This window comes from Agelaius phoeniceus, chromosome 7 (genome assembly GCF_051311805.1).
Source record: "Agelaius phoeniceus isolate bAgePho1 chromosome 7, bAgePho1.hap1, whole genome shotgun sequence".
Taxonomy (NCBI): domain Eukaryota; kingdom Metazoa; phylum Chordata; class Aves; order Passeriformes; family Icteridae; genus Agelaius; species Agelaius phoeniceus.
The window spans coordinates 36,545,777-36,568,135 of record NC_135271.1 but is presented as its reverse complement, the minus strand read 5'-3'; the positions used below and the strand labels follow the sequence as shown (position 1 = coordinate 36,568,135).

Below are 22,359 nucleotides of genomic sequence, written 5' to 3'. Positions count from 1 at the left end.
TGCCATCTCAAGTTTGAGATGTAGTCATCTACTTTAAAAACAGGTACAAGTGGATGCTGTGGCCTCTCAGTCTGCTCAGCTCCTGCAGCTGCACACATTAAGATGTCAGTTACAAAAGCCTGAAACACAAAGGCATAACAGGGGACTTAGGTTTTTTTGCTTTGTGAGTTTAATTGAATTAACTTAATTTTTTTTTTTTTTTGTCACAAGAGCCATTACTGCATCTCCCAGCAACATTTTTACTCTTTCAAAATAATGGTGCCTTAAATCATTACAAGTGTTTCCAAATCAGTAGCCTTGTACAACTGCCTCCTTTTGGCAGTATGTTCTAGTATGGACTGGAATGTTAATGGCAGCCTGAAAACACACCAGTATTGATGTGTCACATATTGTCTTGATTTTCTGTATTGGCAGATTTCCAGTATGAATAGGAACTTTGATTTGATTTGATTTTGTTTTTTAAATGAATGTCATGTCTGACAGCCAACAGGGGAGCAAATCTCTGCTGTATTCCTAGTTTACTGAGTAGGTACCTCCATATGGATGTCTAATGCTCCTAGTACCATGGACATGGAAAAAAATTTGTCTCCTTTGTATATCACATGTTTTGATGTGTTTGTGTGCATGCACTGGTATCTGTGTATTTGTAAATGCACATACCTCTCTATTGCTATTTCACACTTCACAAAATTGTGAAGATATTTACTTTGTTTCCAAAACCCTCCATGGAATTTCTGTAGCCTGCCTCATTAACCTCATCTCTCCCTGTCTGCTTGACTCTGTGACTGTGTGCACTGACTCTACACTTGGGTGAAAAATCCTTCTCTGTAGCTCTCACCATCTGTTCCAGCTTTGTGCATCTGTCAGGCCCCTTCATTCCCTACTCCTTTCAAAGCTAGGTTCCAAACATGCATATATTCTGTGCCTCACCTGTGCACATGTAATATTCTCTCTTTCTATTTGCATTCTCTTAAGCTTGTGAACATTCCTCCTGTATGCATACTGAGTGTAATTGACCAAGAGGAAATTATTTCTTTGAGGGAGATTAAAGTGTTACAATAACTGGAATGTGTAGTTGGGATAGATCTCATTTACTTAATTTTCAAGTGTATAGAAATCTCTCCCATGGCACTGTTTTATAAGAGAACTGCTTTTTAAAGGTAGAGTGAAGCTAAAAATATGAACAGTTGCAGATGACTGTTTCATTCCTGGGATTTTTCTAATAATTTTCATAGCACTCATTCCAATGAGTGTGGGAACACTCATCTGCATCAGAATTCTTGTTTAATGTCATTAATAATGTCCTTAAACAGTTGATCATAAACTTTCAGTCCATTGTGAGACAGAATATTTTTCAGCAATACAAAGATAGTATGTTTAATATGGAAGATATTTTGCACTTACCATATGGTAAGTTTTTAATATAATTGAAAGTTCTACTTTGCTCAGACTGTTTTGTTTCTTGCAGTGTTTGCAGCACAAGGCTTTTCACGCTGATAAGCCACTGCCACCAATAGAACAGAATCTTTTAGAAATGCTAGAGATGCCTTGTGTGGTAAGAGAAAGGTGTCAGGCTCCTCTGGAAAGAGTAAAAGCACTTTTCCCCCTGAAGGAAGTTGGCAAGAAAAAAGAAGAGAAGACTGCACAAGACATCTTCAAAGACAAGTACGTTAGAAATGTATTATGGATTTTTTTGAAACTTTTTTTTTTACACATCAGGTTGTTTTTGCTGGATGAATCAGACTCAGAATCTTTTGAACAGAAAATCAATGAGTTGCACTCTGGAAAAAATGTTGATAGATAGAGAATATTGTGGTGCCACAGAATGTCTGGAGTATCTTGTGAATAGTGGTGCTCATACTGTTGCAGTGCAGGACACAATAGGAACCAGTAAGTTCCTCATGTCTGGGGAGCCTGTACTTACTCATGTAAGTTCCTCATGTCTGTATTTGCTGTCACAGAATTACAAAATCCATCAGATTAGAATGGACCCTACTGGAGGCTTCTTGGTCAACCTGTTGCTCAAAACCACCTGTGAGATCTAAGGAGGGATTCATACAGTCTGGCCTTGAAAACCTTCAGGGCTTGTGCATCCTTTCTGGGCAATCTGTTGCATTGCTTCTTGTGTCCTGGTCAGACAGTTTGTCCTAGAGGTGGTTATAAAAGAGTTCAAATAGCACTAATGGCAGGGGGGGTGTCTAATTTAGCTCAGAATAAATGCCATGGCTCTTTAAATTAGCCATAAAGTTGAGCCTTCCTTCTCAGCATGCTTGATTTAGGTAATTGTCTAGCTTTCATTTTGAATATCAAAAGAAAAGCAGTTTCATTATTATCTGCTGTGCAATTAATGTGGTTTTCTCCAAAAAAAATCAAGCTGTTATAACTCTTCCTGGAACAGCTATTGTTTGAACAGTTTTAAGACAGAGTATTTTTGTTGTTATTGAATATACTGTATTTAGTTTATTTGTGCTGCAGATAGGAAGAATAAATGCTAAATTGATACTGCAGTTTTGCTGTCACCCCAGCCAAATCAATTTGCATAAACAAAATCTGCTTCTGAGAAATTAATTTCTTGAAATCTATAATGTAACTAGTGGGGTCCCTGAGACATTGGAGTGTTCTCAGTTAGCTCCTTCTCTCTTGATTTTGTCATTTTTGGTTCAGTCCTTTCAGCACTAGGAATGGCATCTTGGAGGGGTGTTGAGCTCTTGCTTAGCTCAGTCCTTTCCTCTGGGTTGGGTGGAGCCTTCTCAGCATCTTCTCTTTGGGAAGACATGACCCAGGACTCCACAATTTGCTACTTGAGACTAAGACCACATTCCAGTCTACAGACTGGGAAACACCTGGCTTTCTTGTTGTTGTTGCTGATTTTAGTATATTCCTGTTGCCTTGGTGTGTCTGTAAGTTCATACTGATTAAATTCTCTTTTCCTTACTCCATGCCCCAGTTTCTCTGGGTTTATGTACATATGTACATTTATGTGTATATCTTAAAAAGTGGTAGAGCCGTTTTAGAAATAAAAGGCAAAAAATTGGGCTCAAACAAGCTAGAGAGAGAATTTAAACAAAATGCAGTGACCCATTACTGTTAGTTGCTTTAAAATATATCTTCCCAAAAGCATCTGACAAGCAAGAAGGAAGTCTATTTTGTTTAAAAACTGGTTTCCTTTAGAGAGGTGATAAAAGTAGCTGTAAAAGTAATGTAGATAGAAATTGATATTGGGCATTAAAATGATTTTTTTTTTTCTTAAAAAGTTGTAAAGGAAGTGAAAGAATACAGACTCAACTAAACAAAGAAGAATGAATGATAGTTAAGATTTTTTAAAAATTGCAGAAAAATGGTATTACTGTAGTAATGAATGGGACTGGTAGTATTTTATTATTGCTACAACAGCAGTCTTAACTGTGTTTTTCTTCTGTGTTTGGGGAAAAGCTGAGATAATAGAATTTATTCACTGGATAAAGAAAGTGCATCTCTGTAACAATGATGAAGGAAAATATTCAATAACAGAGGCACTTGCACAGGTTGCCCAGAGAGGTTGGGGGTGCCCCTTCATGGCAGTGTTGAAGGCCAGGCTGGGTGGGGCTTTGGGCAGCCTGGTTTGGTGGGAGGTGCCCCTGCCCATGACAGGGGTGTAGGAAGTGGGTGATCTTTAAGGTTCCTTCCAACCCAAACCATTCTGTGATTCTAAATGCTATGGCTCTATGAGATTCAACTTATTAATACTAAGATGTAGGTTGCACTTAAGTATTTGGAAAAAGTTGTTTAAAAGATGTCTTAACCATTATTTTTGTTTTCTAAAACTGTTTTGTATCTCCTGTCATCATATTGACCAGATTCTTCTTTGTTAATTTTTAAGGTCTAATGGGACTAAAGCAGCATAATTGTAGGCATGATATCTTAATAGAGATTTCAGTATTCAGTATTTGTATCACTTTTGCTTAAGATCTGTGTAGTTTAAAAAAAATTCCAATAATATAGAAAACATTTTACTTTTTCCTTCTTAGGTTGGCTGTGGAGAGGCTGTTATCTCATCCAGCTTTGTAGGATGTGAAAGGCTTCTATATTAATGTAGAAGTGGGTGTTTTAAATTAATCTTGTATTTTATTAATTTTTCTCAAATAGTAATTGCACGTTTTGCAGTTTAAAAATACTGCTAATCAGTGCATATTCTAAATGTCAGATCCTTGGCTGGTATAAATGGCTATGGATTCATTAGTTTCTGCTGTGCTGCACTGATTAATGACAACTGTAGATTTGGTCCTAGGCTGTTAAATGCAGCATCATCATTTATTTTCTCCTTCCTCCAATCCCAAAACATTTTGAATCAGTAAAAATAATGCAGGAAGAAAAAGAAGAAAATTGATTGCCATATACTTTTGGAAGAAAATATTCTAGAAGAGAATTTTTGTTGTTCTTTACACCTTTCATCAGACCATGTTAATATACAAGATTTTTTGGTTCCCGTGGAGCTTCTAAACTCTCTGGTGTTGATAAGTATCAGTTTCTCCTTTTACAGAGAGACATACTGGATGTTCAAAACAATCAAGCAACTTGTTCAAGGTTAGCCAGAAAGTCAGCAGAGTTGAGAATGAAGCAAAGGTATCCTATCCTTGTCCTTAGGCATAGCTAAAGTCATCATTTCTCCCAGAGTGATAAGTAAGGTTATGCTGAATGACAGGAGTTGCTGAGGAGAAGGGATTTCATTTTGGTAGTGACAAAATTAAGGACAGAGAAGATTGCTGAAACAAAGTGAGATAGACAGTGATTGTAAAGTAGGGGAGGAGTGTGCTATAGAAAGCAAAAAGGAAGACTCCACAAGTTCTTGCTAATAGTTGATTGCTTCTGTAACGTGCAATGCAGTTTTTGCAATCAGTTGTAATCTTGCACAATGAAAAGTGGCTCCTAGTCCAGGATCTCTGGCTTTGTCCCTACATCATCAAGCAGTTTCTTCTTTTGATAGTAGTAGAATTTTTCAGAAAAACTTGTTACTTTGTTTTGGGATTCCTTGAACACAAATCTTGCCCTTTGGGTTGCTCAGTAGCTTTCAGTCATTCTTAAATAGAAATCAATTCATCTGTGTCAGTAGCCTGACAGCATCTGATTTTCTTCCCCTTTTGTGATTATCTGGATTTTCCTCTGTTGCTGAGATATGCTTTAAAGTGTAGCATGTTACATGTGAGAATTAAGTTCCTAGTTTGAATGTACACCTTGCTCTATGTTACCTCTAAGGACAAAGTAAGAATGTAGCCCAAAATCACAATTAGCTTTTAAAAATAAAAATAGTCTTTTAAAAGCATTTTGAGATGTAGCTTAAAATGTCCAAAGAGAGTTCTGATCTGCTTAACTGGAGTTTGTTGTCAGTTTTTAACAAATACAAGGTGGAAGTTTACAGAGCTCTCATGTGCTGCTGGAGAATAGTGGTCATTAGACTCAAAAGCCATTGTGTAAACAGGTTTGTATTAGCTGTAAATTCCAAGACAGGCTCTAGCAGGTAGTGATTGAACAGTAAATTAATGTCCTACGAAAATGGTAAATTTTCACTGACATTTCATGTTTAGAAAAAAAATCTAGTGAAAATACCAAATGTCATGTTATATACTGTAAATTATCAAGGCTAACTCAACACAGACATTCCAGATAAAGTGTTTGGAGATATTCTGTATTTAGAAAGATGAAGGAGGTCTGTATAAGGAAATTCACACCTGAAATAAGCAGGAATAATCTCATACCTTCAACAAGTGATGCCTTTGCTGTATGTGAAGATGAAGTTTGATTTCTGTTTCTACTCTCTGGTTTGTGCAACCCAAGGGAAAAATAAGGCATGGTTGAGTGTTGATTTTGGAACAGTTATGTAATGAAGTTTTAGTTCAGTGTAAATTTCATTAATTTATTGACTCCCTAGTTGGTAGGCAGGACCATCATCTTCAAGTGTTTATATTCATTTTTGTCCTTCTCATTTGCAGTGAAGATGAACCCAGCCTTAAGAAACCAAAAATTGAAGATGAGGAAGAGAGCTTTAGCCTTATGAAACTTGCTGAAGGCAATATCACCTCTGTAAGCATATTTTTACAAATCTGATTATCAAAGGGGAAGATTAATTCTGTAAGTCTATTGTAGTGAATATACAGAATTCCTGATAAAAGGAGAGTTTCTAGCTGAAACATGACTGAAATACTGTCTACTTGTACATTTGAAACTCTGCTAGAGATTGTGAAGACAACTTTCTCTGCCCTTAGGCATGTGTTAACACAAGTTTCCATCAGTCGTGGATATTTTAGGACAAAATTCTCTCCTGGTGTTTAGAACTCTAAAAGGAAAGCCTGAGGATCTGAAGAAAACAAAATTGGAGCTCAGTGGTTGAATTTTGTTCTTGCTGTATTTCATATCTTCTGCAACATAGAAGTTGCCTCCGTGTATTTAATCAAAAGTATTGCTGTGATTTTAGACATTGTTCTCTGCATTAATTGGGGGTCTAAATCAGAAATTTGACTGCATCTTGCCACTAGATCTAACTTAGAATTTTATGGCTTAGATGAAACCTAACTTGTAACTGTGCACCTTCCTTTATTTGATGTTTTCCTATTATAAAAAAATTTTAATACTGAGCTAACTTCTCTTGTTTTCAAATGTGCTGTTCTTTAATTTTGAAAAAAAAGCATTATTGATGCTTATAAAAATATTTGAAGTCTAAAAAAGTGTCAGTTGTCTGCACTTCTAATATAATTTTCTGATATTTCCTGAAAAGTGGCATTGCTAGATCTTAAAGAAATACAGTGAGACCAAGCAAACTTATTGCAAAGTCCATGGATTATTTTGACAGCAAAGCATAAAAAAAAAAGTAGGAGAATTATGATTGCTGATAGGAAATGTTAAGCAATGTAGGGTTGTTGGTTTTTTTCCCCCTCAAGTTAATGCATCCGTTTTTCAGTGTTTATTTATATTTGACCTGGTTTTAGTTCCTTTGAAAGATTTCTGCATTTACATGCCCATTTAGAACTCTGGCTTTAAGATGTCAGACTCTGCCAGAAAGCCTAGATGATTTAAGGGCAAGCTTTTAATTTTGAGGTCCTATTGGAGTGGCACACCACTGATTCTGTACCCATGTGCCTGGGAGCTCACACTCCTTACTAAGCATCTGGTGAGATTAGGGAGGTCCGAGAGGTCTGTGCTACAGAAGATCTCAAAGCTGAACTGGCAGATAACCTGAATGATTGTGCTTCTGTCCTCTCAGCAGCAGAGAAGTGGCCAACTTGTAACAGTGCAGCAGAGTGAGTTCATCTTACTCATGTCATAGCCAGCCTTTGCCAGGAGTACTGTGCATTAACACACTTTATAAGACTTGCATTTTTGAGTCTGAATGCGGAGAAGTACATGGTTTCTGTTTTCATATGAAAATAAAAAGAAATGTAAAGATTCTTGTTGCCTGACAGGAAGAGAGAGATGGCTTTTGGAAGACAATTGAATTGGTTTTGTACTTTTTGTAGGTAGGCAGTGTTAACCCGGCAGAAGATTTCCGAATTCTGGTGAGGAAGAAAAATGCTGACTTCAAAGATGGTAAATGACTTTTGTCTATCTTAATTATATTAGTAGCAACTTCAGAGTTCAGTAAATGCAATCCATTTGTCTAAACATAAGTTTCTAGTGCAATGTGAGTTGCTCTGGAATTTACAGGTTAGCTTGTAGTGCCGCTCAGCCAAGGAAGGTGTTGTTTGTAATTCCCATGTTAATACTTGCCTTCCCCAATTAAAAGCCTCAGGTGTTTGGGTAAGAAGGCACCAGACAGCTACACTGAGGCACCTGAGCAACCCCTCAGGTGTTTCTAACAGAAGACCCCTTGATATTCCCTGACTGCCTCATTCAGAATGAGCCTCGGCTTCTCATTCCCAGGGTCTTTCTGGCCTGAAGTGGAGAGCTGTTGGGTGTGCAGAGTGTGAGAAACCTGTCTCATGTTGCATGAACAAAAAAGAGACTCTCATGCCTGGGACTTAAATCTTCACTTGCAAAGGTCATTTCTTACTGCTTGTGAGTGAAAGAAAGCACAGGTGAATTCAGAGTGGAGTAAGCAGGTAGTATTTGTAATCTGAAAGTTAAGAGAAGGCTCTGTGTGCACTGACTCTTCTCAGAGATGAAGAAGAACACAAGGCACAGGTCAAACATTGTCTTGTGTGGCCTAAGTCTGAAATGCCATCAAATTATCATTGGTTGTATGGTATTTCCCTCCTGGAGTAGCAATGCAGAGATATATGTAATCCAAAGGTGTCTTAAGAAGAATGCACAAGATGGACGGGGTCCTGTATCTCATAAAGGGTGATTTGAAGGTTGTGGCAGGGTATAAACTTGATCTGCCAAATAGCCATTAATGTCACATTCCATTTTTCAAAGAAAGATTTGCAGAGGTGCTTAAGTGAGGTACTGGGTATTTCAACAAGACCTTTGGTCCTTTTGGATGTAGTTTCAGGAGTGTGTTTATCAGTATATTGAGTTGTGATACAGCCTGTTAAAGCCTGCCTAGCTATTTCTCTCCAAAATTTCCAGACCTGTAAGCTATCTAGCTAGCTTTTTTGCATGTATTTTTCATTAGACCCAGAAGAAATTATTTATTGAAAAAAATATTTGGAGTTGTGTTCTTGAATCTTAGCTCTATTAATATGCAGTAAAAAAAGCATTGTACAATACATTAGAATACAGAAACTGTGGAACAGTTGACTACTTTGTTACAGTGATAAATTTCATGTAGGAAAGCTTTAAGGCAGAAATAACTATAGTGATTATCCTTGAAGATGGTTTAACTAGAAAGAGTGCTTAAATATGTCCACTTGGTAGCTGTGCTGGAGATAACTGCAGTACATGGTTGGAAAGTTCTGAAATTGTGAGCAATTTGCTTTTATTCTTTGTGATCTGCTCTGTAATGATAAGGTGTAGTTAAACAGAATGTAGTGCAGTCACCCATTTACAGGAGAGATAGAAGCCACTATAAATAAAAACATACTTTGCATATTATCTTTTTCTTTTGGGTAATCCTTTTTGTGCTTCAGAGCCTTTTAGGTGGCTTAACAAATTGAACATTGCAGGCATGTTTTTAATGGCTTGCTATATTGCACTTTGGTTATGTAAATAGTAAATTCTGCCTTAAAACTATTCAGTGGTTCTAAGGGATTTTTTGGTATAATTTTGTCATTTAATGATGAATTTTTTTCCCTCTGCTAGAACATAAGACATAAAATTTCTTTGCAGAAAAGGATAATCTGTGGGATTCAAATACTTATTTGTAAAAAGGGTAGCATTTTATGTGTCAGGATGCAGACAGGAGAACTGCTAAGTTGCATTCTGTTTTTCTTTCTTGTATTAAAAAAATATCTGCTACATTCTTCCTAACTGAATAGGGCTTACATTCACCTTTTAAAATAACAGCAGTCCTTTCATTGGGAGGAGAAAGACCTTTCAACTGTTTGATTTGAGGTGGGTTGTTTTTTAGTAGATAGAGAAGTTGTAGCAGTAGGAAGAGTTGTACTTTAAATAGTGACGCTACAGTTGCTTTTTAATTCAGCTGCAGGTTAATGGCACACCCACACCAAAATTATAAAGGTAGCAGTACCAGAGGATGGCAAGGTGATTATTTTTCTTTTTCTTCTGAAACAGCTTGTAGGAAGTCCTGATGGTATATTTATCACTAAAAATAGGTACCAGTATATTTCCTGCAGTGCCCTCACTGGGATGCATTAATCAGGGTTTGCACCTTTCATAGCAGAAGTCTTAAGTGGAAGCTAGTCCATGTCTGATGCTGTGTGACATCTTTGCCGCTAATGCCTAAATAATATCTGCAGAAAATCAAAGATTTTCAGATTGGTAAGGGTCTTAGAGATAAGTTTTCTGGACTGGCAGCTCAATTCCTGAAACAATAATCAACTTTGGATTTACCTGAAAACTGTGTCCTTTATTAGTAGGGAGCTGCTTAAGTGAAGTTGGTGAGATTTGTTTGATGGTTTCAGCTTACTGGTTAATGCTGATGCTCATGTAACTAGAATTGTGTTCCCCTCTAGACATCCTTTCTTATTTGCATTCATGGCCAGAGAGATGTCATGTTATGCAGGTCTTATTTTGAGCAAGTCACAAGTGTAGAGTCATCACAAAGAGATGTCCCCTGATAACAGCTTCTGACGTTTTTGTCAATGACTGCACATAAAATAGATTAGTTTACCTGAGTAGAATCTAATTATTGCTCCCAAGTGTGTACAATGAGTTTCTCATTGCTGTGGCTTTAGAGAAGGCTTCAGAAAATGCAGTCAGTGCTTGCCGTCTTTGTAATGCCAAAGGAGTAGCCATGTACTGCCAGTTCATCCTCCTGTTTGGAGGTTTCCATCCGTGTCTGCATCTCTGGAGAGCAGATCATGTCTGATGTGTTGTGTTATATTTTCATAGGCTTCTGTATAAGATAGAATCAGGGGAGTAGAAAAAGGTATTGACACATGCACAGTATTTTCTTTGATTTGTAAATTTTCTGTGTGAGTTTATAGGCCACATTTCATTGCATCTTACAGTACTCCTGTCTGAGAACATGATGTTGAAAACGTTTTTTTTATTTACTGATTTTTCAGCTGGGAGAGAAATCTGCATGTCCAGAGACAAATTGCACTAAGCTCTCATTTCTATATTTATAGTAAATTAGTTAATATTTTTTTCCTAGGCATTTCTAGAAAAACATAGCTGAAAGAATCAGTAACTGAATGTGAAAAAGGATGATATTTCATTGCAAGATTTTCTGTAGAGATAAGTATAGTTAATTACCTTTCTGGAGCTAAGATAGTTTTTTAAAAAGCTAATACTTCATTTAATTCTTTGTTGGCATGTTTTTGCAGTTTGTCTGCATTTTTATCTTACAGAATGTTTTTGTATATTTCAGAGACTATTCATGCTCTACTGCTAGGCAGGCCAAGTGCAATGACTGGTTTGATGAAAATGATTCAGTCATTAGAAGGGCTTTTGCAAACCAAATACTTGAGTATATAGAATCACTTTGAAGTTTTCTGTATATCTGCTTCACAGAGAAGATGAAGCCAGGTTTGTCTTTGAAGAGCATAGTGATTGGGTGAGAGTCAAAGCTCTGAGTTGCAACAAACAGAATTTGAATTAGATGTTATGGGGAAAAAGATAATAAAGATCACAATGATGGGGCTCACATAGAAAAAGGGCCCATGAGAATTGGAGACTCTCCATCTTTGGAGCCACAGGGAACTCAAGTCTGCGGAGCACTGAGGCACCTGTTCCACCGTGCATCCTGTTTTTAGCAGGGATTGGGGTCATATGGCCTTCAGACATCCAGCCTCAATCATTCTGACTCAGAGGACATTTAGAGACACCATTTCAAAACTGAACAGCACCTCATAGGGTACTGGATTAGTTCAACAGCCAACAGCTCTTGGTCTTAAAATTCTTATTTCTTGGCTTAAAGATGAAGGAGGTCCTTAAAAATTAGTACAGTTTTCAGTTCAGAATTTCTTTCTTCTTTTCAGTTCTAGAAAGATGGTACAGAGCAGTGTTTTAAAATGAATTATCAGGTGACTTAACTGATTTGTCAGTGAATCACACTTTAAGGACTGTCCGTGAATACAAATCATTACCACCAGCAGTGTGTAAATCAGAATATTAACAACAGGAGCCTTTTGTATAAGGGAAGAAATTTTTTTTAACCTGATTTTTTTTTTGGGGGGGGGGGGAATGCCCAAGAAATCAAGCTTGGACTGTAATAATAAACAATTTTGGCTACTATTATTGTGTAATCTGATTGGTATAGTAATCAAGACCAAGAGCTGAACTGAACAAACATGAAAATATAACTGCACTTCTGTACTGTAGCTGTTCAGAGATAACAAGTGAATATAATTGTTCATGGCATATTTCACAGAAAATGACAGCACTAGTGAATGTATTTTGGAGTAGCAAATGTATCTGAATGCCAGAGGGGAAGGGATTAAATTCTGCTAGAACTAAAAGATCTTCTATTCTGGGATTTTTTTTCCCCTTGCAGTTCTCTAACCCTTAATAACTATATTTGTTATCTAACCAGTCAGGTACAGTAGAAAGAGGCAAGAAGAGATTAAAATTTCTTGTTCTGTAGAATGTGGTGGTTATTAGGAGTGCTGGAAATTCCAGTTAATGCAAAATGTAGAAGTCTGTTGTTTGTTCACTTTCTTAAATGTGTGTGGAGTGAGGAAGTTGGGAGAGAAGAAAAAAGTTGCAATTACACAGGAGTGGCTGAATGGGCTGTCAGTTTGTAACTTAAGGGCCTACTCCTCATAACATCAATGCCTGAGATTTGTCTGGGACACATCAGAGTTAATGCATATCAAAGCTTAGTTAAAAAGCCATCTTTATGCAGAACATGCTTTGCTCCAAAAACAGGGACATCTATTTTTTGCTGCATCCAGACCCAAAGATTCCGACTAATGAAAAGGCAGCAGGAAATCAACGAAGTTCTCAGATTAGAAGTCTAAAGGAACTTCAAGAATTTCCTGCTATAATCCTTATCTTCGGTCTTTAGTATTACTTTTGGCCCCCTGAAATAATTTGGTAGTCTAATCAGAACATAGGAATTTTTGTCTCTTTTAGTTTCACCCATCATTGGCCTATCATTTAAGGGAAACCCAATGGATAGAACCAACTTTTTAGCCAAGATACTTCAGGTTGTTAAGGAATGTGACTTTAAATGCTGTTGCTATGTAACCTGTTTGCTGCCTATATTATGGACTCTCAGTGCCTGGTAAAAGATTGCAGGTTTCCTTAGGTTCCTTACAACAGGTTTCAAAAGGAGGCATCTCATAGTCAGTAGCAAGGAAGTCTTCTGGTGGCTGCCAGGGCAATCAAATGGAAAGGGATTTAGAAAAAAATTAAATGCAAAAGAAGTAGTAGAGTGTCTGATAATTTCAAACAGTATGCTGGAATCTTTCTGACAATAAAGACTTTTATTGCACCCTTATAGTGCCTGGGGTTTTAATTTAACACATCAATGAGAAGGCAGTGTTTAAAAACAACCACCACCACCACTGAAAACACCAGCAGGACTTGCTTTTATTAGTGCAATTCATAAGAAATTAGAACATTTAATGAGAAAATCATTAACCATGAAAAAAATGGACTGACTTAACTTGGGAAGCTTAAGTAGTTAGACTTCAATTTAGTTTGTCAGCTACTGGTGAAATAAATAGAGAGTGAGCTGATTACCTCTGGCACAGTAGGCACTTTAGCACACTTTCTTGTGCTGTAGCTGCTGTTGGGCAGAACCATTATCTGCCTCCTTTTCTAGAAACTGTCAAAACCTAGTGGAAGAATATCAAAAATGCCTTGTTTCAAACTATGCAGAGATATTGTCCTTCAGATTCAGTTCAATTAGGCATTTTATAGAAAATTATATAACAGCTGGTTCTGTGCAAACTCGCAAGAGCAGAGAGGAGCACGGTACTTAAACAATGTCTCCTTCTTGGTGTGCTTACTTCTTGTTTCTTCCACCACTCTGGCAGGTGATTTTCTTCCATAGCTGAGATTCTTGAAGTGGTGTCTATGCCCATAACATCTGGAGCTGGGAAGGGCCATAGATCAGAGGAAATGTTCTGCTAATCCACTGGCTGGTTTTTTACAGTACAAGAACAGGGACAGGCAGATGCTGAAAAGCTTTCTGCTTTGGTCAGAAAGCTTTCCTGAATCTTCTTCCTCAATGGCAACAACACTGGTAATCTCCCTTGATAGACATCCTCTTTTAAGGATTCTGAGAATTTGTTCATTTTTTCAGTTGTTAAGACTTAACCCTTTACCAAAGGCTGATTTAACTGCTGGTGTGTGTTTCAAAAGATCCTGTTTATTGTTTGTTCTTAACCAAAGTCTTGGCTCTTGTTTTGAGAGAGGCAGGGCACTATCAACTCCCTATTCATTCTTTTTACAATGCTTCTGAGTTTATAGATCACTGTTGTATCCTCCTCACGCTTGTTTTTTTCCTGGCTGAGGTGTTTGTCAGAGGGTAAAATTGGACAGTTCCTTAACTGTAAGTAAACACGAAGAGAAAGTAAATTACTAAATCTAGCAGAAATTAGTTGGGATTTGCAGAGCTCTTGGGTGACATTTTCTCTTGTCTGTTTGCAGTGGTTTACAGCTACCTGCGTTTAGGAGCTCAACAGTAAGGGTAACACTGGTGTTCCCCATTTGTTGGTACAGGTCTCACTGTTTACCTCTGCTGCTTTTTGTCAGGCGTGCACAGTTTATAATCTCTATAATCATAAACCTCTTTGCTCTGATGAAAAATTATCAAACTGCCTGTACAAGAGACAATACATACCCTGATGTCAATAACAGCAAGGTCTTTTAACTGCAGTCACCCTACACCTGTTGGTTTGACATTATTACACCTTTCTCATAAATTTAATGCTTTCATTGAAATATGTATTGATTGCAAAGGATGTTTAGGGGATATGCTTGTGTTGTAGAACATTAATCTCCCTAAGCTTTAGGATTCCAAATTTTTATCAAACAAGTTAGGCCGCTGCTTTTTTTCTTGGCTTTCAGGGAAAAGTATGCCTTGGACATGCTTGATGTTCTTCCTAGTATATCTGGCTTTTCCAGAGAGGCTGAAATTATTGTCACTAGCTTATATAACAATTATCAACTTGCATAGCTTGAGGCAGTGTGGGTAGGATTAACTACTTAGGTGCCTGTGGAGTAGGAAAAGAGAGATGTAAAAGAAAACTTGGGTTTTTTTTCTTGAAAGTGTGCATTCTTTTGTTTGTTTATCAATTTATTTCTCCTTGTCTTCCAGTGAGTCAGCAGCTGATAAACCGCATTGATCAGTTCTTGGAAAACAAAGGTTCCCAGTACTACATGAAAGGGATTGACTGTATCAGAGCTTTTAGAGAGGAGGCCATGAAGGTAATGTCAATGGATGAATACTCTTACCTCTTTCAAATTAAAGGCATGATAGGGCTGTTTGCTTGATAATTTATTGCTGCAGCAAAAAGAATTTAACTTTAAATATGTTTCAAATTTTAGAAATAGAGTTGCATTTTATGGGGGTTTTTATTGTTCCTGGAATGGGGACTAGCCTCTCTGGTTTTACTTGCTGTTGTTTGTCTTTGTTTAAACATAAAACTGAAGGCCTATGAGCTGATGCCTGTGCTAGTTAAAAGTACAGTCCTACAATTTTCTTATTCAACAAAGCTAGTTACAAGCAAGTCTTTCTAGTTTTCTGAGAGGTGCTTTTTGTGGCTCACCACTCCTTAGAACTCAGAGTTTTAATAGAAATAAAACCCAAATTCTGTAGAGACTTTTGTGTTCACCATGTTAAATGACTTCATGAAGAATTAAGCTTGCTTTAATAGTTCTTGCTTACAGTTGCTGTTACATTTTTTCAGCTGTCCAAGGTGCAGTGCTTTAATGACTTTCTGCAGTCCCTGAAATCAAAGTTGGAAGATAAAGCCTTATCTGATTTCTGGGAGATCATGGTACAAGGTAGGATGGCACTGAAAAAAAAATAGGCAATTTCTAACTGTATTGCATTTATCCATTAAGTAAGAAAACTTCATTAGCAGTGGGGCACTTAGATAACCCCACTGCAGCATTTTGATATGCTTCATTCCTGCAGCCTATTTAAAAAAAACTTCCATGTTGCAGCTTCCTTTCCTTTTCTGCACTAATAGTTTTATATCAGCATTATTCATAGTGCATTGCCAAGTCTTGTTGAAATGGTAAATTAATTGTGGAAGAAGAGACAAATTAAATGTTATGGGGTAAGGAGAAGACGACACAATTTCAGCTGAATTTCAGAATAAATGGAAAAAACTCATGCAGTAGAGCTATAAAAAGATTCTTGTAGTTTAAGCTTCCAAAAAGTCATAGATAGCGTTGAAATGTGTCACTGATCATTTTGTATTTAAGTAACCTGAAGGACAGAATATGTGGTAGTATGACACCTACCTATGATTAAACTGGGAGATACAAGGCAGTGCCATTCTAAAAGACATTCAGAGACTACACAAGTGATAAATAAAGGAACACTTTCACAAATAGAAATGTAGCGGACTAAAAAAAAATCTTTTACATCATAGTCTTGTTTTTAATTGGAACCAATGCTAAGGAAATCTGTTAAATGCCCAGCTGTATCTCTTAAGGATGCATGCTATAAAATGCAGTGATGTGATTTTGTGTAGTACCATTCAAAGTGATGAACTCCAGACATGCTGTAATGTCTGCTTCGTCCAGCGTTGAATTACAGCATGGGAATTTGCTTAGCAATGTGAAAAAAACAGCACAGGACAACACTGACAAGAACATTATATTCAGTAGTGCTGTAGGGGACCTTCTCTGTATAAATTTTGAAAAAGAAACCAATAAACTTTGAAAATAGCAAACTTGGATCTTTCAAAGCCATGAATAATTTTTAGTTAGTATAAATCAGAGTTTTTGACAAACGGAAGTATGTTTTTGAGGAAAAAATCAAACAAACCAACAAATACAAAGAGAGATGATATTTTTATACAGCATAGATTATCTTCCTTTGAGAACATGGTGAAATGAAATTTGATACTTAATGCATAATCTGGCTGCTCTCCTTAGGCAGCTGAAATTGCTTTTTACTTGCTGCTAACAAGAGCAGAAGTTCTGTTTTCTCTCATTTTTGCCACATGACCCATCCCCTCTTTTCTACCAAGTGTGGTGTGCATTGGGTCTTGTCATGAGTGACTGCCATCACCAAAAGAAGGTGGATGTAAGTTAATGAGTTAGTGGCTCAGAAGAAAGGCAGAGCTGTTTGACAAATTCCTTTGTTCATGAAACCCTGCCATGTGGTTCTGTGGGCACATGAAGGTGATTCTACACTTACACTGCTGCTGAAATTTTTATGAATCTCCTATTCTTTGCTCTCACACCCACAGCTGCTTATTCAGGCACAAGCATTTGTATGGTCAAGTGATGAACTAGACTCAAAAAACTATTGGGGTCAGAATAAATTGAGATTTTTTGGAAGGTTTTTTTTTGGAGAGGTGGGACATCACTACACACAGTGGTGCTGCTGGCACAACCAAGGAGCAAAGTGGGGCAGGACCAGCACTTTGGTATAATCACAGCACAAGTGTCTGAATGCTAGGAGTTAATTTTTTCTGAGGACCTAAGAGCATGCTGTGAATGACTAAAAGTGCAATTTCTAATAGATTTTCAGCATTTCATCTGTGATCTATGATTTCAGTGTCTCATTAGTTTGATTGTCACAATATTAGCAGTTTCCTAAATGGATACTTCCACAAGCTTATGAATATGCTCATTAATTTATTTTTATATCATATTTTATATCATAGTTGACTCAGTTATGCAAGTCACATTTTCCTTTGAGTGATACTCTTTTTTTTGCTGGTGATGATGACACATCCAGAAGTTGGAATGGGGAACGTTTTTTTCACTTGTAACATTAGGTGAATTTTTGGGAAGCCTTCTAATGGTAGTTTTGTTTTTTTTTTTCCAGAAAGGATTTCTTTGATCACTAAAGATGAAGCAGAAGGAAGTTTGGTGACAGATGAAGAGGCTGAGAAGGTATCATTTTTTTTAATAAGCATGTGTTTGTATAGAGCTCTTGCTGTGGAACTGAAGAGTTTCTCATGTGGATAAATCTTCAGCTGAATGAAATAAGATCCATGTGAAGAAATAAGAATGTTCATTTGCCACACAATTGAAACTTCTGCATTTCAGAGCAAAATTACCTTAGCATGTACAAGTTTTACTGTAATTGGTCTTTAAAAAGTAGCATGTATTGAAATGATCTGAAAATATCCTCTACAAAGAATAGGAACTTCAGCAACTCAGTGTAGTGGAACAGCAGAGTGCTATTTACATATCTAAGATCACTTTTTGAACTTCACAGAAAGAAATATGTTCTCACTGGTAGCACGAGTTCAAAAATATGATACTTTTTAAAAAAGGTTTTGGGAACCCCAGCAATTCAAGTTGTTGTGGCTAATTTTCACCATACATGCAGTGATACCAATATTTTCCCTTTATGCAGCTTTTGTGGATGGGTGGACATCATACATAATGCTGGGGGTATTATTGGTGACCATATTAGATCCTTTTGGAAATGGGAGTTTTGGACTATTTACAGGTATAATTTCTACAGATATGTAGCATTTTAGTAACTACAGTGATGAATGAAGGATGTCCCAGTTACAAAGGACTGAATTGTAACAGGCAGAATGATGCCTCCTCTTTGGAAGGAAGCAGAATTCAAAGCTGCTGTCAAAAATGATATTTGTGTGGAGAGGATAAGATGGATGTTTTTGTATCAGGCTGCTAGTTTAGGAGAAAGGTCCTTGTATCACAGACCCCCCCTGAAGGTGAAACTGTGTCTAAAATCACCATTTTGCAGAGAAGTAGCTTTTATAGAAGATGCCACATTGATTTTTGCAGCTTCCAGGCCTTCCATAAGCAATAGGCAGAAGTGGGTAGAAGTAGGTTCTCTGTGATTTAGTTAATGAGTAGAAAAACGTTGTATTTTAGAAACTGCTTTTTTCATCTGTAACAATTTACCTCAAGGTGAAGAAGGCACAGAAATGTCATGAAAATGAAAAGCTAACAAACTAGAAGTCCAGAAAACTGAGCACATGTGCAGGATACAAATGACAGAGTATGATGATTTTTCTAGACATGAAGGACCTACTGGCTATTTATCATTACACATAAAGGTATAGAGCAACTTTTCCCCCAGTGGTGGTTTTAAAGAGTATCAGCCTTTTTTATGTACTTCAAGTGCTATGAAATTACTTGGAAACTTCCTAAGACAATATTGTTCTTGAGAACTGTGCTTTCTAGTCTGAAACTACCACTGATGCTCAAAGAATGTGCTAATGCTGTGTGAAATAGCCACTGTTCCTTAAGGAAATCTCTACTAACCACAAAGACCTTGCAGCATACCATTGTCTTCCCTGTGAGCTTGTGGTGGTTAAAAAATACTGTGCCTGCATGGGAATGCAGCACAAATGAGAGTATCAAGGACTGGATTCACAGCTGCCAGGCTAAGCTGGAGAAGGCATTTATAGGCTGACTGCAAATTTACATTTCTGTTTACCATCATCCTGCAATCACCATATATTGCAATACAGGAAACTATTTTGTGACTGAAGGTCATTTTGTGATTGATTGAGGGTCATACAATAGCCATATCTTCTCATTAAATTGGAGGAATACAAGATATTGCATGAAATCAGTTTTGCAGCAGAGTTCTCCAAGATGGCAGTTACCTTAACTACCAGAGTAATTGGATTGCATCTCTTTGCTAACTAAGCAGTTGGCAATTCCAGATATTCACTAGATAACCATCTTCCCACACACTGTCCAAATCCAAACCCAGAACCCTAATTCCCATTGGCTGTTAAGGGCTCATATGACTTTTTCATTAAGAAAATGCAAGACTGTGTATTCTTGGAGAAAGATCTGCAGGGATAGAGTATTTTATCTTGGTATTGTGGGGCTGGTATAAAATCTAGTCTTCTTTGGTCCAATTAAACCCTGCCACAATTTTCCTGTGTGATACAAAGCCAGCATTTTCCTAGGTCGACAGCAGATTGCAAAAATGGTTCATTTATTTGTTGTACCAAAGGCGATACCCTTCATTTAAGTGTTATATTGGATTTTTTCAAATATCTCCCAACAGAATAAGATGCAAGTTTTCTTCACCTCTGTAGAGGTTATGTGCAAGCCTGTAGGTCATGAGGTTGTCTGTCAGTGTTGGCCTTTGTGACACAAAAGCCCTTTCTCTTATGTGCTGTTTACTGGCTGCTAGTAGTTTCAAGACTGTTTTGTCTGTAAGATTACAGGTTTTGTAGGGTTGTTGTCTGCAGGAAAAAGGAAGACTTACCAGGCTGCTTATTAGACAGGTCAAACTTTCCTTTTTCTTTTTGCTTGAGGTAGGTTATGCATGCATATTTTCCTATCACTGAGAAATTTTTTTTTCCCTGTAATAGTGGAGATACTCTTTTTAGAGCATGAGGATGGTAGGTTAAAAGAGCAGGAATGTCAAGTGCTTTTTCTGGTTGCTTTGGGGAAGATAATGGATTTCAGCACAGCTATTATATGTAATTTGCTTTTGCATAAATGTAAAACAGGTTTTCAGAAAAAAACCCAGCTTTGGATGTTCAGCATTTGATGGAAACTTCAGGTTTCAATTTACTGCAAATCTTCATTGTACATTTCTCTAGCTTTTAGCTTCCTTTGCATAATTTAGCACGAGAAAGCTGATTGTAAAAATTTTGAAAAATGTGCTACTTCCAGAAATACCAATTGACTCTTAATTAAATGTGAAAAAAGGAAATTTGATCTGGCACAGAAAGCCTTTCAGAGCTGACAAATGTCATTAGCTTTTAGTTTCATAGTATGTGCTTTATATTACTACTAGATTAAGAACTCTTCCAACAAAAAAGATAAACAGACGTACAGCATGCTGAAATTCTAATTCCTTCTGTCACATTCCCTGCCTTTCTTTTTTTTTCAGCTACAGAATCTCTATGATAAGTTAAACTCAGCATGTTAGAACATGAATGTTGTCTGTGGAGTGAGATTTCTATGTTTCTCTTGGATGTTGCTGCTTAGGATGTAGGAAAGGTCTGACCTTTGGTCACTGGGACAATGAGGCAGAGGTTGCCTGTCCTCTGTCGTTGGTGTTACCCAAACATGATGTATTTACTTTTCATCCTAGAGGATGCAACAAGAAAGTCAGAGTTTTACCCCATGCCTAAAGCTGTCACTGGGGTTCTAGAGAAGGATCAGAATATTTTATTTATTAAAATAATGTTTAAGCTTTTCACCCTAGAAATGTATGGTCTCAGAGATTGATTATGTTAATAGGGATCCCATGGCCTCTTACACAACCTCTCTGATACAGTTGAAGTCCCCAGCTGAACAGCAGCTCCCTTTTAGGAGCACAAAAGAGTTATCTAAGCAGGTATTTATAGCCTGTGTAATGTGGCTATTTTCTGCTTAGCTGTTCTCTTTCATCATCTGGAGTTATAGTGAAGTTGTTTCTGACTTTAAGGATGACAGGACTCCAAGTCTGGGAATGTGGCTTTTCCTCAATAGCTTCATGCTTATGGTTTCTTGGGGGGCAGGGCTTGGTGCATTTTAATAATGATTAAAAAAAGGTTTTATATTAAGGATGTTGATAAAAAGGTAGTAACTAGGATTTGTAGACAACTGGAGGCTTTTTTTAAGTAAGAGTTAAGTATTGCCATTTTTCCCTACCATTTTAATGTTTTGGGTTTTTTTAGGCCAAGAGAAAAATCTGTGAAATAATTTTGGAGGTGGTTGTACTCCAGATATTGTCTGTATGTTTTCAGTTTTTATAGTATCTGAGCAACTTACCTTTCTCTTCTGTTTATGAATGTCATGCTTTAAGAGAAGGGCATATGGTGAGTTGTATCAGCAGCTATGGCAATGTAATTTTACATAATGATTTTCCATTTTTAAGACTGGCATTCTAACCATCTTGCATGTTGGAGGAGTTTTTTTTAATTGATATCTTTGTTCATTTGGTAAATGTTAATTGAATTAAATAGGGAAGCTTAAAAATTCAACACAAAACTAGAATGCTGTGCGTAGGAAACATCTCAAAGAAGCCATTGGTCACCCTCATGTATGTACTCATATCACTGGGGGTCAGGGATTTTGTTATCCCTGAGCATTTTGTAGCTACACACAATATTTCTGAAGAACATAAACCTGGTCAAACTGAAATGGATAAAATTTCCATCTAATCCAGAATCCCATCTGACAGTGGACAAAAAAGGATGGATAGAGAAAATGTATAGTCCCAGGCTGCAGCCACTGATGTCTCAAAAACTTCTTGTGCCTGAGGTTGTTTCTGTGGACTTAGTAGACTTCAAATGATTTCTATGCATCTTTCTTATCTCCCCCTCAGCCTAGGGAATAATGTTTGCAGCATCCTTATCACAGGGTTCTCTACAGCCCTCTACATGTGTTGTCTCAAGAACCATACCCTTATGCCTGGTTTTTTACACACTTCACCATAAAATCCTTTAAAAGCAAGTCTTATGAAGTTTTTTGTAGTTTAATATGGTTTTGGAGGGTGGAAACCAGAAAACACTTCCTTCCTGAATTTTAATTTCAGATGGCTTTGTTTTGATATACAGAGGAGACATTCTGTGAATTTAACATACTTTTTTTTTTTTTTTTTAGTTCTTGGCTCCAAAGGAACAGAAAAATGAAACTCTGCCTCCTACAGATGAAGGTGGTGATGATGTTGATGATCTGGTGAGTACCATAAAGATGGGGTGTGGCTTAAGATTTAAGCTGGAAAGGTGCAATGAGAGAGCCAAATGC

The 22,359-nt window shown here is 37.1% G+C and overlaps 1 protein-coding gene across 2 annotated transcripts in view; it reads left to right on the top strand.

The window, feature by feature from the left end:
* Nucleotides 1-22,359, top strand: part of XRCC5 (X-ray repair cross complementing 5) — a 49,791-nt gene that overhangs the window by 25,142 nt on the left and 2,290 nt on the right. For both annotated transcript variants that reach the window (XM_077181592.1, XM_077181591.1), the window contains 7 exons: nucleotides 1,469-1,665; nucleotides 5,967-6,057; nucleotides 7,488-7,557; nucleotides 14,804-14,913; nucleotides 15,396-15,492; nucleotides 17,498-17,565; nucleotides 22,216-22,290. In XM_077181592.1, coding sequence (XP_077037707.1) covers nucleotides 1,469-1,665; nucleotides 5,967-6,057; nucleotides 7,488-7,557; nucleotides 14,804-14,913; nucleotides 15,396-15,492; nucleotides 17,498-17,565; nucleotides 22,216-22,290 — 708 coding nt within the window. The remainder of the gene's footprint in view (nucleotides 1-1,468; nucleotides 1,666-5,966; nucleotides 6,058-7,487; nucleotides 7,558-14,803; nucleotides 14,914-15,395; nucleotides 15,493-17,497; nucleotides 17,566-22,215; nucleotides 22,291-22,359) is intronic.